This window comes from Gadus chalcogrammus, chromosome 7, assembly GCF_026213295.1.
Source record: "Gadus chalcogrammus isolate NIFS_2021 chromosome 7, NIFS_Gcha_1.0, whole genome shotgun sequence".
In the NCBI taxonomy this organism is placed as follows: domain Eukaryota; kingdom Metazoa; phylum Chordata; class Actinopteri; order Gadiformes; family Gadidae; genus Gadus; species Gadus chalcogrammus.
The window spans coordinates 29,107,271-29,123,464 of record NC_079418.1 but is presented as its reverse complement, the minus strand read 5'-3'; the positions used below and the strand labels follow the sequence as shown (position 1 = coordinate 29,123,464).

Below are 16,194 nucleotides of genomic sequence, written 5' to 3'. Positions count from 1 at the left end.
GAACAATAAAAAATTGCCACGGGATAATAACCAACATGAAAAAAAAATAATCCCACGATCAATTGTATAGTTATCCTTTGCTAAGTATTTGTTGATATATTTGATGATAGTTCATGAATAAATATCTAAAAATGAATAAGAACTAGTTTAAGTTCAAATTAAGGACATGTATTGCAGTACATTTAAGGGAGTCAGTTGGCATAGTCTGAATTTCCTGTAGCCAACGTCCGCTCCAAAACACAAGCCAAGAAAGAAAAAGGACGCATACCTTTCATCTCAAAATCCAAGACTGATTCTTACTCCTTTCCACTCTATTTCAAGTGAGTTTACTTTCAATCCAATGTTTTATCCTCACCGGCTTTTATCATACCACCAACTGCACTAACTGGTGCTAATCAAACAACACTGATTAGTGGGAATTAAAAAGAACAAACAACTTTATTTTCTACAAACCTTTTATTTCACTTTCTCTTGAATTATCCAGCGGTTTGAAATAATGAGATAACAAGTCTTTATAGTTCCACTGCTAGTCTCTCTAAAAGAGTCCAGCAATAACAATTGGCCACTTTAAAAACACCAAGTGTCCTGTCAGCATACGTTCATTAACCAGAAAACAAATAGCATGAGCCTTTAACCAAAATGAACATGAGGTGTATGTGATAATACAATAACAAAACACATGTTGATATATGAGACTGCAATACTACCATACACTGCAGACGAGTGAAAGATCAAAGTCCTCTGCAGGTCATAAAAGAAAGATAAGTGCTGGGGACGACAACGTATTTACCTAAACAATCAAATTCACGCCAGGTTTATTGAGATACTTTTTTCACAGGAACATTTGGACTAATCCGATGCATGAAGTACAGCATGAAATACTGCCAATCAACAAACCCACTTCCTGAATTTAGTAGGCTCCAACATGGAGGGAAAGAAATAAAAAGGAATGTTTACAACAAGCCGGGACAGAATTCTACATTAAGTCTCTCATTATCTTACAAAAACTGCTGGATTCATTGTTTAGCACACCTTAACTACCAAACAGGGGGTCTTACCATTACAAATGAGGGGCATATGTTGAGCCTTTAAAGGCAAAATAGTCCAACCGTGGATATTTACATGTTTTCGGAACATGGAACTTTAATTACTACTTGCAGCAAAACTTTGTGTGGGGAATTATATCTCTGAAAACAGACGTTTGCAAGCGTTATTTCTTACGGATGAAAATTGAGTCCAATGATTGTTTTGGGGCAGGCATGTCCATAACCGAGTGTTGGTTATGACTGTACAGTATAATCAAAGTCTAGTCAAACAAATCCTAAAACAGCTTTTCTATGCTCTAATAGTCTACAGTATACAAATCAATTTGACAATAGAACAGTCCATAATCCTTTAACTCATTAAAAAGGGAGTCGGTCAGTATAATGGCTAAAACAATAGTTGAAGCCACTATCTGGAGATCAATATTTGATCTCCCCATTAATCAGTTGGATTAATGTCACAAGACGTTCCAACCATTTCACTGCAACACCCACCTCAACTCTGTTCGGCAGTATTTAAAAAGGGAGTCTGTGAAATAGAAATATCTAGAACCCAGATAATAATATTTACATGTCAATTCATAAACATATTAAAATCTAGATCAGTTACAAAGGACACATAGGAGGCGAGAGGATGAGTGTCTAACAAAAGGCAGTCATTATTGTAATAGTCACCGAGAGAGTTAAGGCAAATAGGGACTCTTGAGAGCAAACAGAGCCACTAGTCTGTCTTCTTGTCCTTCGTCTCCTCGTCATCGGTGTACTCCGTGGGTTCATCGCCCGGCTTCAGGAGTTTGCCGATATAGTCGTACTTTTCTGAAGGGGGAAAAGGAGAAGTGTGGGAACAACGGTCACATTTAGTGATGGTGGGTCCAATCGGCCTCCCCGGTTTAGGACTTTTCAGCCAATGTCAATCCTTGTATGAAAGCATTTAAAAAAATAAACTCCTAGTGTGTGATTGAGTGAGTGTTGGTGACATTTCTTCTGATAAATGTACTTATGTAAGTCACTTTTGATAAAAGCATCCGCTAAATGCCCTAAATGTAAAAGTGAAGTGTAAATGAAGTGAGTGAGTGTCGAAGTTCACAAGAATGGTAGTCCAAGGAGTTTTAAAGTCGTTTTTTCGAAAAGTAGTATAGTAGTACAACTGTATAACTTGTTTTAGAGGGGAGATACGGGTTGCTCTGTACTCACGGGTGAACTGGGTCTCCCACTCGCTCAGGCTCTCCTGCTGCATGGAGTTGAGGTCCGACAAATCGTCGTGCTCGTCTTTCAGCGCCTCCTTGTCCAGGCAGAACGTGGCCAATCCTCTGGAAGCATCTCTGCCGGCAAATACTCCATAAGGGCCCTCTGCCAACAAACAAGGAACAACAGAGGGAAGTCAACAAAACAACAAGGACAAGAACCTCACTCAATATTGACAGAAGAAAATGACATGGAGAAAAAAAGACAGGAAAATGCATCGGATCCTCTTAAGAAACAAATTGAGAGCTCTTTAAAAATACAAACATGGGTTCCATAACGACAACACAGAAAACCTTTAACAATGTAGAAGTTCTGACTATGGGCCTACAAACAAGTGGTATCAAATACAACTAATTCAACAACTCCACTACAGAAAACCCTGTTGTTCCCAAGGAAACACCTTGCACCTTTGTGTTGAGTCATGCAAACTATGGCCATTTGGTCAAGATAAGTAACAGACGTTACCATGGGCTCTTGCAGTATATGCAAAAGTTTCCGTTTCAGACTCTAGATCCTAAAATACTCTGCTGCAAGCGTGGCATTTGCATTCAATAATGCATAACTAAATGACAAAATTAAATTCCTAATTTTGGTAACTATTAACTCTGGACCGAGTCCATGGAAAGCAAAGGTTTTGATGTGACGTGACAGTGCGAGATCAATTCGGTGAGAGGTTAATCACTCAACCGTGCAAACCCTACGCTGCACGAAGGACAGGGCAACTGCAGAGATCGCCTGTTGTGAAATAGCGTCGGACTGAAGCATAAACTGGACAGGGGGAGTGGCGCTAACCCAAAAATTCTCCAATACTTAGAATAATGCAATTTAATGCCAACAAAAATCTGCTCACAATCTACGTTCAGGTGTTTTTCTCTAGGCCTACCTGACAAGAACGCAAGAAAGCCATGTGGTGTTGTTTTTTGGCAAAGGAGACATTTGTCACAAAAAAAAGAAAAGTACAAATTATAATGCGAAGTTGTGTTTACGAGCATGCGATTTTAAAATATAAAATAAACCACGTTCGTGTGTGCGTTTACGTTACCTGGTCCATAGAACTTTTTCCCACGAGTCACGTCGAATACTTTGTTATTGACAGCCATGAGAATCCTTGGGTTTATGAGACCATCGTATGGCTTCAGCTCAGACAAGGTAAAATCTCTTTTTTTGAGTTTGGGCAGCTGTGGTTCCACCTCCCCTAGGTCTATCGGGGTGTCGCCTTTAAAGATCTTATACAGAAGAAACAAGCACAGAGCAAGCAGGCACAGATTCAACGGGGACGTAAAGATCTCTTGCAGAATTCCAGGCGAAGTTTTCTCGCTTTCCTCGACGTCATCCATGTTCGCTTCTCTGTGCGCTATGCTGCTGGGAGGAAGAGGGACGACTGAACATTAATGGGACAAACCACGGGTCGTGCGCATGTGCAGCGGTATATCTACCGAGACATTGGCTTATTGTTCTACCAATCGGATAACTTTGATTATTTATACACGGAACATGTTTATTTTACGTATAGTTGCGTATGTATCAAGCGCTGCTCGAACGATTATATTTACTGGATTAAAAAAAAAGCGAACTATTTTCCCCAAAGTATTCACGACGTCACTGTGTGAAGTCATCCCATCCGTTGTGTGTCACATGTAACGCCGCGCATCCGCTTAATGGAAACCGCCGTGAGGAGATGTTTAGTTCCTCCCGACCCAACGCTCCCGAGTAGTTCGTTCTGTATAGCCGGTTAACTTTAACATTGTTTGGTACATGATGTATGTCATCCCTTCTATCCATCCTTTAGACCGCCACGTACATGTCCGCAGTCACTTCTTTTTGAGGTTATTGACGGAACTGTGTTTTGTTGTGATGTCGCTCAGAGGACATTTTTAACTTGTTTGTTGATTTCAGATATTGCGCAACGGTGGCAACAGTCCGCCGGGCTAGCTTGGCGATATCCTTCACCCCGGAGCAGAGATGACACACAGGGCTTTCGCTTTCAATCGATTTCGGTAGCTGGAATAATCATTCATCATCATAATTTGTTAAGCATTGGTTGTACTCGTCTTCTACCGACTCGGTAGTCATCGGATGTAGTTTGAGATTCGACTGATTTGATTCAGGTAAGTTTTCTTGCAGTCGTTATGTCACACCGTTTAATAGGTTTACGTTTGAAACGGTATTCCACCTGGTTTGATTTAAATAATATTCATTTGATTTGCCCCTTCTCTACACGTCGGATTGCACACACAGCGCATCGAGTGACCCCTGTCGGCTCGGTTCTGCTTCTCCTCCCTGCGTCCCCATCCCGGCCCGGTGTGTCCACACCACTATGAGTGCGATGCGGGTTGATACCAAAGTTGTCATGTTGGGGAAAGAGAGTGTAGGCAAGACGAGCCTGGTGGAGAGATACGTCCACCACCGCTTTCTCGTCGGGCCTTACCAGAACGTGAGTGTCAGCTCATGTTTTTCCTTCTCTGCTTGACTTGTGGTGTTACTAATTGGCGGTTTCATTATACAGTATTTATTCCTCTTTTAGAAAATGATATTCTTATAATAAAAATGGGTTGTGGAACTGCTTTGTCAAAAAAAGATGAGGCAGAACTGCCTTCTGCTCAGTAATTCTCCTTACTTTCAGGAAGGCTTAATCATATATTCCAATTATACGACACAATCTAAACGGTATTGAATTATTTGTACGGTAATCCCGGTAAACATGGTCATGCCTTATCTTTAGATTATGTCTTTGTTGAGACGTTTCCTCTATTCGCTCTCTGACAGACGATTGGAGCCGCTTTCGTTGCCAAACCCATTCAAGTAGGGGACAAGGTAGTCACCCTGGGAATATGGGTAAGTTTGGTAAACATCACAAAATTTGACGGGTCAAATAGGGTGCCTTTTTCATAGGGTGACTTTTTCACCCTATTGCATTCACTCTTCTTGGTCTGGTCCTTTTGGTGTCTGCTGTCTAAGTGTTTATTTGCTGCTCTCTTCTCCTCCCTGTTTTAATCTTTAATCTCTGTGTCTGGGCAGGACACTGCTGGGTCTGAGCGCTACGAGGCCATGAGCAGGATCTACTACAGAGGTGCCAGGGCGGCCGTCGTCTGCTACGGTCAGTCCCGCTCTGTCTTGCGGCCTCCCAATCATTACATCCCTCGGGCCGGCGCTTCGCTCCTTTTTACAACAAGAGTGTTATTGATTAGTGGCTTCGCCGTTTTATCTGATAGGAAACCTCTGACCTCCTCTGTTGAGGCGCGGTTCATGCAAAATAAGACGTTCTCCATTGAAAACAACACAGACAAGGCTTGTTCGATTTTATGCTCGTAGCCTCGCTGAGGCTTAACAGAGGTTCACTTTGAGGGTGGACTTAAAAAGCCACTGAACGCGCGACTCCAGTCCCAGTGAGTTAGTTTTACCGTATCATAGCCACCAAATCATTATAGGGTTAAAACGGTGCTCTTAGTTCCTCTGTCATTCTAGTTTGATTTAATTTGGCTTCGTAATGTTTGTATGCATTTGGTGTCTGGCTACTTCGGTAATAGTGACTAACGGTACAATACAGAATGCTGTGTAAACACACTTTCCACCACCTCCATTAAACAAACACACACACACACACACACACACACACACACACACACACACACACACACACACAGTGCTCACATGACAAGGCTAATCCGCAATAGTTCCATATTATTTGTTACGTTTATTTGAAGTACATTCAAACAAACCAAAACCTAATCTCTGATGTTGGTTCTGCTTAGTTATTGTCCGTTATCATACAAAAAAGAAGGATGTATTGGCTACATAGGTCTGCAAAAATGCAACATCTTCTCGGGTAAATTAACTCTAAAAAGTGAACACGCAGTACAATTTGTTGTAATAGAAGCAAAATACCTTTTTGAGAAGCCGTTGTACTTTCATTATGCCGTTGTACTTTCATTATGCCGTTGTACTTTCATTATGAAATTAAACCGGGCAGTTGTTCATAAATGATCCAGCACTTACCAGTCAAACGTGGTGCTATTCAATGTTAATATTCTACACCGGGACACAGCTGTTTTTAACACAGGGGCCTGCCGCTTTTAAAGATGTCTGCCTCAGGGCCAGCCACTACTGGAGGGGAATTCCAGAGATAGCTAAAGAAACAAGATAATGAAATCTCTCGACCGTGATCAAACGTAACTGAACATTCCTCTCTTAGGACAACGCCGTGGCCTGTGTGCAGAGACCGGTGCGACAGAGTTGTTGTTAATGTCTGGAGTTCAAGGCTGTACACTTTATAGTCGCAGGTTAACGATACACGTGTTATCTTCTGTGCTTTTGATGTTGTTGAGGTAGCATCCCTGTGTTGGGTTAAAGGTACCTAAAAACCGGGCCTACTTTAAACCTAGATAGCTATCGAGGGTGGTGACCGGTTCTACTGGAGCCATGTTGTTCACCAGGACCAACATGCATGTGTTGTTGTGGTTTCTAGATCTCACAGACAGCAGCAGTTTCCAGCGGGCGCGGTTCTGGGTGAAGGAGCTCCAGAACTGCGAGGAGGTGAGTTTGTGTTGTGACATTTGTGTGTTTTCTATGTAAAATATAAAGACAAGAGTATTAAAGTGTTGATTGAGTGTTGATTGTATCACACCTCCATTTTCTCCACTGATTAGATTCTTCTCGATAAGTAGGCGCTACGTGTGTGCTGTTACTCATTACATCACCCGCTTTTTTTAAAGACATTTCAGAGGAGATACTGACTTAAAAGGGAGATAATAGATAGTGACTCTTTTCTTTAAATTAGTTGAATTGAAAATTAAATTATTTTGAATAATGACAAATTATGACAATAGTGTGTGTGTGTGTGTGTGTGTGTGTGTGTGTGTGTGTGTGTGTGTGTGTGTGTGTGTGTGTGTGTGTGTGTGTGTGTGTGTGTGTGTGTGTGTGTGTGTGTGTGTGTGTGTGTGTGTGTGTGTCTTACAGCACTGCAAGATCTACCTGTGCGGTACCAAGAACGACCTGGTACAGGCAGACAGAGGCCTGCGTCAGATAGACTTCCACGATGCCCAGGACTTTGCTGAAGGTACATCTCCCTCTCCAGCCGAATTTAGGCTACGTTTTGCTGAAGCTTTGACAGCAAAACAAAGGACCACGAACCACACTGGGATTCTCAATGACACGAGACTGAGCTTAACTTGTTCCGCTCAGTCTGGTGCTAGGCTAATGTTGGCATCGGCTCATGTCGGGAGACAGCAGGGGGGGGGGGGGGGGGGGGGGGGGAGACTACCCTCCGATGAGTAACGCCTAAACTCTTTTCCCCTTGCAGAGATCGGAGCGCAGCTCTATGAGACATCTAGTAAGACTGGAAATAATGTTGGTGAGTCATGCCCGTTAACGGTCGCGCCGTATGGCCAGGCTCAAGTAATACCTCCAAAAGGTATAATTAGTTATTATTTGCAGTAACCAAACATTCAGATCATACCTGGCTAGCCCTACTTGGTTTGATTTTTTTTTTTGTATTGGCTGTTAAGACTGATCCAAATGGTGCGTGTGTGTGTTTGTAGTGTAAAGGATGAACCACTAATTTTCTTGCTTTCTGTGGCGGCCTATTCAAACAGATGAGTTATTCCAGAGGATTGCAGAGGAATACAGCGACTCCGCCTTCCAGTATATGTCAAGTGAGAGAATACTTTTATATAAGTGGACCAACTAATTTGAATTAGTTAAAAACCCTAACCCATACAAAAATGCAGTGTATGAAATTGAGTAAGCGAATAGCTGCTTAACTGGCATATACAGAAGAGGTGCTAAACTGTGGACATTGAACATCCTCTGAAGATAATTATCAACTGTGTTACGCTAATACCTGTCCTCCGGAACACAGGAAGAGGATTCCTAACGGTGTTGCGTTAAACTCTGTCCTCTGCTCTCTCGACAGACGAGGCCGGTGTGGACCTGAGCCAAAAGAAGGACTCCTATTTCTACTCTTGTTGCCATAACAACTGACTGTAAGGGATGAGGGGTCACAGTGGGAATGCCCCTCAGGAAGAGCCAAGAGCCTGGAATCACCACCAAGGAGAGGGGAAAAGGGGGAGGGACGAACGAAGGAAGGAAGGACGTTCTTTGGCTCATCGCTGGAATCTCATTGGTGGTTTGACTCGAGCGAAAGAGGCTTCTTGGGAGGCGAGACTTGAGATGGCGCACCGATCCCAGGGCCTGGTTTCACATTGTTCTCACTTTCATTTGAAGACTCGTGGGTGTTTTTTAGGTTTTTCCAGAAACCTCTGAACTCATCTAAAACAAGTGTGGTGGAGGGGTGGTTTTCCTCCTGTTTATGTTAGGCTTTGTTTGTTTTTTTGTGAGTGTTTACATCCCTGGAAACGAAATGCGTCTTATTTTATCATGTACACGCCATGGTGGACTCATTCAAATCTTGACCCACAATTGTGAAGCCATTATTTTAAGCTATGTAAAAAAACACAAAGGAAAAAACAACGTTTGGCAGATCCTTGTGTTAAAGTGTTGAGACATTAATAAATAAAAGTTCACTGGCGTGTTTTAAAAATAATGTATGAATGCTGCAGTGACACTTTGAACTTGCTGGAAGAAATACATTTGTGTGTGTGTGTGTGAGAGAGACTTAAGTTTACAGTGTCAATGGGTCTCACCTCCCCTCCAGATATCATCATCTGACACACAGGTTTTACCAACACAGGAAACCCATGAGTGTTGTCACATTTAAGTAACTGCAACGCCACATGACTGCTACACTTTACTTGCACTGTGCTTTGGTCCAAAGCATTACGAACAACCTACAACTGTTGCCTTTGTAGGAGTTGCTGCATTATTGTACACTCCTTTGTGATAAAGTGTCAATTAATCAATATTTTGAAGCCATTTATTATTTTTGTTCAGCCCCGGATGCTTTTGTTTACTGTTCTGGAATATTAAGAGCATACTCCTTAAATGAGTGTTATGACACATGGAAGGATTTGTCACAACCTGTTTTGTCTTTAGTTAGCTGTTATGTTATTTCATTGTATTTATTTTAGCCCCACAATTCTTATTTTCTTTTGGATTGTAGTGCATATTGTGGGCCAGGCAACAGTATCTGGGAAAAACTGGAAAGTAAGTTTCAATGGATTTCTTATGCATTTAAGGATATTTTCCAAAGTCCAAATCATAAAACTAAAATTGCCAAACAAAAGGAAAAAATGTTAAAAATGATGCATACGTTGAGCTGTGATACTCTTGGAATGTCTATCAAAAATAAACTTCAGTTTAAAAAAGCTGTTTGAGATGGGGAAACTGACGTCAGATTTCTGATGAAATGGCTTGCGGTCGTCACGGTGCTAGGATTATCCTATGCACCTGGCTCTTTCGCAGCACGGGGAACTGAGTGGACTTCCTCTCCATGTGTGAGCACAGGCCGACATCGTTATCGTAGTATTTTAAACACTGGATGCAGGAGTACGTCAGGTTTAGTATCCACACCCATCATCACTAATCGACTTGAGTAATAAAAAAAAGAAGTAATTATCAGACAATGTAGTTTCGTCACCAGCCACTTCTTTCTTGTTGCCTCGAAAGAAAGCAGAACTGGTAAAATCCGCAGACCCTAGGACCAGCCGCTTCACAAAGAAAGAGGAGAGACCGAAAAAAAAAAGAGAAACCGCTGTAACCAGAGACCTTTAGACCCTTCAGGGCCGTTAGCGAGACTGCATTGCTCCGCCTTTTATGGTTCGGTATAAAAGAGCCCACTGCTACAGGGAACATGATCATTAATACCTAAGAGGCTAAGCGGGACACCATGCCGACCTTAGGTTGTGTAGTCAATGGCAGCCGTTTGCAGCATCTTGTGAGGAAAGGGGCAAAACAACCGGAGCTGTCGTCGAGGTTTTCCAGTTTTTTTTATGATCAGGGAGGATTGTTCTAATGATGCTGTTTCATAGTGTAACTGTACTAAGAAATTATGCCCAATAACACGATGTACCCATTATTGCTCCCAATGATTCAGCTATGAGACCCACCATGGTGCAGAACTGTCGCTCTAGGATACGTAGACCATCGCTACCATGGCAACATTGTCATGCTTTACATCATCATTACCTCCATCATCAATTTGTACCACTCTATAAAGATTTACTCAGAGCCATGTAGAGATGGATTTACTGATTTGTGTCTAATCCAAGCAAACATAATGCGCATTATTTTCATATGCATCTTTTCGTGCAAAAAATGTTCACTAAACTCTTCAAGGTGTTCAACGAAACTAATGGTACCAACTGACTCAAACGATTACTGTTTGTTGTGATTGAGAAACCATGACTTATCATGGGGTATTTTTTAATTGAGAAGTAGGTCAAACTGTCGAAATAAAGAAATGTACCTCTACTGTGTTTATCTCTTGATTCCTTATTCATTCATGATGGATTTGTGATCCACCAGACACCAGGAGGGAATTCCATGATTTAGTAATTTCCTTCCGTTACACTTTACTAAAACGGTGAGTGGAGCACTTTTCGGTCAAAGAGCCCAGACACTGGGTTCTCCATTTCATCTTCATAAAACAAAGTACAATAATTGGATTAATACAAGCTGGCTCACTCAGTCACAACACTGACCAGTCAAGGGAAAATAAAAGATAACAAATAAACCAAAACGACGTGAAAGACATATCTATGCTTCATGGAGACCAAACACATTGACCATTTTAGCACGACAGCCCAGAGTCACAGCAGTGAAATGTCCCTGACCCAAACAGACAACTGGACTGGTTACAGAGACAAAAATTATTACTTATATTATGTCTCCCGTTCTCTCCTGTGAGCAGTCCTATAGAAATAAGCCCATTAGACACTCGCTGGGGAAATAAATATCAAGAATGTATTCAGACTCTCATCAAATACAACAACATGCCTCTTGTCAACAAACAAACAAAACCAAATGTGATCCACTGCAACAATTGCATTTTTCAATGGTCAATCCAATAGATATACAACTTAAGTCGCCACCATTAAGTGCTTCACATATTTCTTGAATATGCGGCTTCAATAATAAGAATCTCATTATAAACAATACTATATTGTTTGATTAGAATTAAGGCAAATTAGAGATAATACGTCTATATTACACAAGATACACTGTTTTAAATGTTTAGTGTCTCTGATGGACACTGACTGGGGTGTGCATGGAACAATGGGAGCGGTAGGCTAAAGCTAACGGCTAACGTCAGCAGTGCCAGGTGGAAGTGGTGGAAAGGGTGCCATATTTTCCTCATTGTAGAAAGATTAAAACAGGGATGGATTGCTGTCCAGGAAAACGAACAGGGGGCACAAGAACACGATGGGGATGGAACATCAGCATTATCTTCCTGAAGTGTACAAGGGAGGTGCCTCCACAAATTTAAATGCTCTTTTACACTTAAATAAATCAACAGAATACCAATTCATTTGGCGGCCGTTTGAAATCGCACAAGCACACGGTTGAATGTCCATTTAAAAACGTCAGGGTAACGTCACTACGATGACACTCAAGGTAAATATTCACACAGCCGGAGGAACAACATCTGTGTCTGTAGCTAAGCTGTAGGTTGCCATGGTGTCGTTTGGGTGACAGGATGGGGCAGGTGGGAGATAAAATGGAGGAGAAGTAAATTCTATGGTGGCTGAGCATAGCGTGTTGGTCAGACATGGTCCATTGATCTGCCAGTGGGGAGATAGCTATTGTGCATAGCAGCAGGTTTAGGGGTCATCAGCGCTAAAGTCTAGAAAGGAGCATAACAATACTTTCACACACACACACACACACACACACACACACACACACACACACACACACACACACACACACACACACACACACACACACACACACACACACACACACACACACACACACACACACACAAAGCCAAACGTCCACGCAACAGCTGCGGGATTTAGCATTGCTAACCAACTAGCACTGCACTCTGCAGGCCCCACGCTCCCATCCGCTAACAAGGACTCCAAATGAACAGCAGCTACGTAGCGGCTACATAGCATGGACCATGCTGGGTCTGCATGGCAATGGAGAAGTCATTGTGAGCCACGTTGAAAAGACACAAACCAATTGCACAAGTGGCCTTGCCCTCTGAATGAATGACACCAAAGTCATTGACAGCAAACACCAGGACAATCCAGAAAGTGACAAGACAGCTTCTTTGATTCTCACACACACACACACACACACACACACACACACACACACACACACACACACACACACACACACACACACACACACACACACACACACACACACACACACACACACACACACACACGATAAAACTAAATGGAGCTATGATAACGATTTTCATGAGTCCAGGTTTGAAATATTAGATACACATTTTTCTTAACCGTCCTCTCTTCCTCCATATCAAGGTGCAAACGACGTCAGTGTGTGCAAAGTCACCAACAAGTCCAGGTCATAGTCCCCTTCCCAACCCCAACCCACCCCTCCCCAAGCACAAAGGTCTCAGCAGATCCACTATCTCGTTAGGCAGACTGTGTCACACGCGACGCAAGAAGTGTCCACCGACTAGTGTTCTGCTCTTAGTTATTCATGTCTGTTGCCCCCCCTCCCACGAAAATGCTCCGACGCAGGCGATTCTCGCGTGGGCTGTGATAGGTCTGCATTTAGATCCAGCGCAGTACCTAGAAAGACATTGCTTTGCAATATCACTCTTCTTCTTCTTCCTCTTCCTCTTCTTCCTCCTCCTCCTCTTCCTCCTCACTGATGTCGAGATACTCAAACTCTCCTCCAGGCTCCGCTTGGACATTCCTGTTCTGTCCTCCTCCTCCATCTCCTCCCCCTCCTCCCCCCTCCACCTCCCCCTCCCCCTCCTCCTCCTCCAAGAGCTCCTCCTCCGCCACGTCCCTCTCCTCCTCGTACGAGGAGATGGGCGAGTACTGCGGGACGGAGAGCAGCGCAGGCGGGCTGCAGGGCCGCACCGCAGGGGGCGGGGCCGGCGGCGAGGGGCCCATAGCGGCACGGGCGGCGGCGGCGGCGGCGGCGGGCCCCGGCGCGGAGAGGCGGGGCGAGGGGTAGGAGGCCCCGGGGCCGGCGCGGGTCATCTCGGGCACCGCGAGCGGAGGGGCGACGGCCGACGCCGGGCCCCCGCCGGCGTCGGGCGTGTACTCCCGGATCTCCCCGGGCTCCAGCGGGTCGGGCCCGCACGGGTCGTGCTCGCTGCAGCACAGCTTGCCGTCCAGCTTGGAGATGAAGAGCAGGCCGTCGCGGTGCTGGGCGCAGTAGGAGCTGGGGCACATCTCGCAGAACGACGCCGCCTCCTTGGTGCAGATGTCGCACTGGTGCCACGGGCACTCCCAGCGGCCTGGGAGGCGTACGCGGGCGCGGAGGAACGCAGACACGCGCACACAGACACACACACACACGCAGAAACACACACAGACACACAGGACACATTAGAAAACGATTGGAAAGGTGTTGAACATTAACATCCTGACTGTAACGACGGCGATACATTTTTTTCACCTTCTTATGACAAATGTACTTTGTAGGTCGCTTTGGATAGGAAGCGTCTGCCAAATGTCCTAAATGTAAATGTTTTATTTATTTATGTTTAGGTTTACTTCCTGAAAGGTTGCGCTGTCAGGTTTCAAAGAGGACTACTTGGGGATAAATCTCCTCACAGTAGTGATAGCAATGCTATCATAAAGGAGTCTGGTCTCTAACCTGCGGGCCTCTTGGTAAGGTTGAGGCAGTCGGCGTGGTACACCTTAGGGCAGCCCGCTCTCTTGCAGGACACCATCTGGCCCCCGTCCCCACAGCTGAAGCACTCGTCCTCACGCTCCTTGGTCAACACGGCTTGGCTCTTCCTCTTGGCCTGGTTCTTCTTCATCCTGCGGCCCTTGTCGTCCGTCCGGGGGTTGTTCTGGGCAGGGAGATCTTTTTTTATTCATTGCATTCAATTCTGACTTTCCTCGACTCAAAATTCCCACTTTCCATCTGGACGTGAACGCAGCATAATACTTTACTGTTGGTTCTCCCATCAGTGCAATTCCAGGTTTAGGAAGTAAAAATCGTCCAAATCAAGTCGTTTGTTTGTGTTCTAGTCATCAGTTGTACCTCTGGGTTTGTGCTTATATGCAAATACAAATAATTGGCTGACAAAGCAGGCTGTAGGAGCAGGATAAGCCCAGTCTCTCTCTCTCTCTCTCTCCCCCCTTACCTTGGGTCGGACCCCCAGGAAGCCACTGCAGTTGGCGGCTCCACATTTACACACCGTCTTCCCGTTGCCCAAACACTCAAGGTTGTAGTTGAAGGTCAGCTCGATGCCTGGAACGCAAACACAAAACAATAGGCGGTGATGTTTTTTTTTTGTCCCAACAGTCACATCGTTCAGACGTTAAATTCAGACGTTACAAATGCTAGTCATATTTTTATCATCAACATTTTGATGATAAATGTTATCTCTAACTCTCTTTAAATGATAATTCAATTTTTCTATTAGAAGTACAATCACTGATACTTGCTTATTTTGACATTTTGTACTGAACTTTATATGCTCCTTCTGTAATCCTTCTTTGAACATTCACTTCAATAGACATTCTGGTGAAGATCTGGACTTAAAGGGACAAGCTGTGATGGGTGGGTTGTGGGGGGGAAAGTATTTTTGCGCATTACTTGAACATTACCCATTTTTGGGTCAACATACTGTGAAATATGAGTAATGTTTTATATATGATTGTCAAATGTTGGAAACGAAAAAAAAAAAAAAAGTAAAATTTCTTCATATTGTCCATTTTGGCATATTGTTTATAAAAATATATTAAACAAATAATATATAAATATTACAAAAGAAAAGAAAAAGAGAAGTACAATCAATAAAATAATTCTTGTATACATGCAATAATAACCGACTTGTTTGTGCCTCACTAACAGCCCATCACCGTCTATCACCATGGTTACCCATGTTCAAACGAACAAGAGGACCGATTGGCTCTCTTACCGGCGGGGATTTCCACGAGGGCGAACAGCCCCACACGCGTGTCCCCGCCCACGGTCCACTTCTGGGTCTCACAGTTGGGCTGGCAGCTGTGGTTCATGAAGCGCGCCTCGTTGCCCTTGGGCCCGGCGTCGATGACCCGGTCCTGGAACCCGCAACCCAGAGGAGAGCACCAAGGTTGTGGAGGAGGAAGAGGTCAGATAGAGACTCTTCATTTTTCTCTTTGAAAAGCTGTGATTTTTGTTTCCCGGTAAATAATGAAATAACAGTATGAGGTTGACCAATACATAGAATATCCAGCACTGAAACCTTATCTAAGGGTGCACTCACACTAGGCCATCTGGCCGTGGCCGTTGCCGTTTTCACACCTAACCGTGCTCAAATCTGCCAGTGTGAGTTTGGCCAGTCTGGCCAGGCCAGGCCAGGCCAACTTGGCCACTTGGGAGAGGTGTGCTGCTACGGTACGGGCCGCTACGGTACAGATGCTAATGAGCCGACACGTGCACACGCACGGCTACGCAACCTGAGCTGAATGACGTATAGTCCATGCGACGACCATGGAAATAATAAAGGCGACGAGTGTTCTTTCCCATTAAACGGTAAACATGGCGTCAAGCGGTTCAAATGTTGGTTCACGTTGGTCCCATAGAGAAGTCGAGTGTCTGTTAGCCATTTGGGCATCCGATGCTATTCAGGCACAGTTGGAGAAGACCCACAAGAATTCCGATGTATTTGGGAGAATCTGCGAATCAATAACTTTATTATGGTCCATGCAGCGGACGCTTGGTGATGACGTGTTACGACGTGATGACGTATGTACAAGAGCCTACCGTGGCCAGGCCACAGTTGCGACGGCCCACAGCCACGGCCAGATGGCCTAGTGTGAGTGCAGGCCAGAGAACAATGGGGCCAGTTGAGCAC

The 16,194-nt window shown here is 44.1% G+C and overlaps 3 protein-coding genes across 5 annotated transcripts in view; 1 reads left to right on the top strand and 2 right to left on the bottom strand.

Annotated features, from left to right (window-relative positions):
• Positions 1 to 798: 798 nt before the first annotated feature.
• On the bottom strand, positions 799 to 3,934 carry pgrmc1 (progesterone receptor membrane component 1). Its single transcript, XM_056594217.1, has 3 exons — positions 3,331 to 3,934; positions 2,238 to 2,393; positions 799 to 1,859 (listed from the first exon to the last, which is right to left on the bottom strand). Exons 1-3 carry the CDS (start codon positions 3,623 to 3,625, stop codon positions 1,765 to 1,767), a joined length of 546 nt encoding a protein of 181 aa, XP_056450192.1. The 5' UTR covers positions 3,626 to 3,934; the 3' UTR covers positions 799 to 1,764.
• On the top strand, positions 3,042 to 10,579 carry rab24 (RAB24, member RAS oncogene family). Of its 3 annotated transcripts, XR_008896046.1 has the most exons (11): positions 3,042 to 4,048; positions 4,185 to 4,396; positions 4,527 to 4,722; positions 5,055 to 5,123; positions 5,307 to 5,385; positions 6,754 to 6,821; positions 7,245 to 7,344; positions 7,588 to 7,638; positions 7,880 to 7,939; positions 8,200 to 9,231; positions 9,283 to 10,579. XR_008896046.1 is itself a non-coding variant. In XM_056594215.1 (10 exons), the coding sequence occupies exons 3-10, from the start codon at positions 4,606 to 4,608 to the stop codon at positions 8,265 to 8,267; spliced, it is 612 nt and encodes a 203-aa protein (XP_056450190.1). In that variant the 5' UTR covers positions 3,042 to 4,048; positions 4,185 to 4,396; positions 4,527 to 4,605; the 3' UTR covers positions 8,268 to 10,578. The 3 variants fall into 3 exon arrangements, 2 of the variants coding, with proteins under 2 accessions (XP_056450190.1, XP_056450191.1); XM_056594215.1 differs by having other exon boundaries at positions 8,200 to 10,578; XM_056594216.1 differs by having other exon boundaries at positions 3,042 to 4,396; positions 8,200 to 10,578.
• The window catches only part of nsd1b (nuclear receptor binding SET domain protein 1b), a 26,899-nt gene continuing 20,310 nt past the window's right edge, over positions 9,606 to 16,194 (bottom strand). Inside the window, exons 22-26 of the mRNA XM_056594899.1 lie at positions 15,277 to 15,418; positions 14,497 to 14,603; positions 14,001 to 14,199; positions 13,178 to 13,638; positions 9,606 to 9,719 (exon numbers count right to left, since the gene is read on the bottom strand). Of these exons, the coding sequence (XP_056450874.1) occupies positions 9,606 to 9,719; positions 13,178 to 13,638; positions 14,001 to 14,199; positions 14,497 to 14,603; positions 15,277 to 15,418 (1,023 nt within the window). The remainder of the gene's footprint in view (positions 9,720 to 13,177; positions 13,639 to 14,000; positions 14,200 to 14,496; positions 14,604 to 15,276; positions 15,419 to 16,194) is intronic.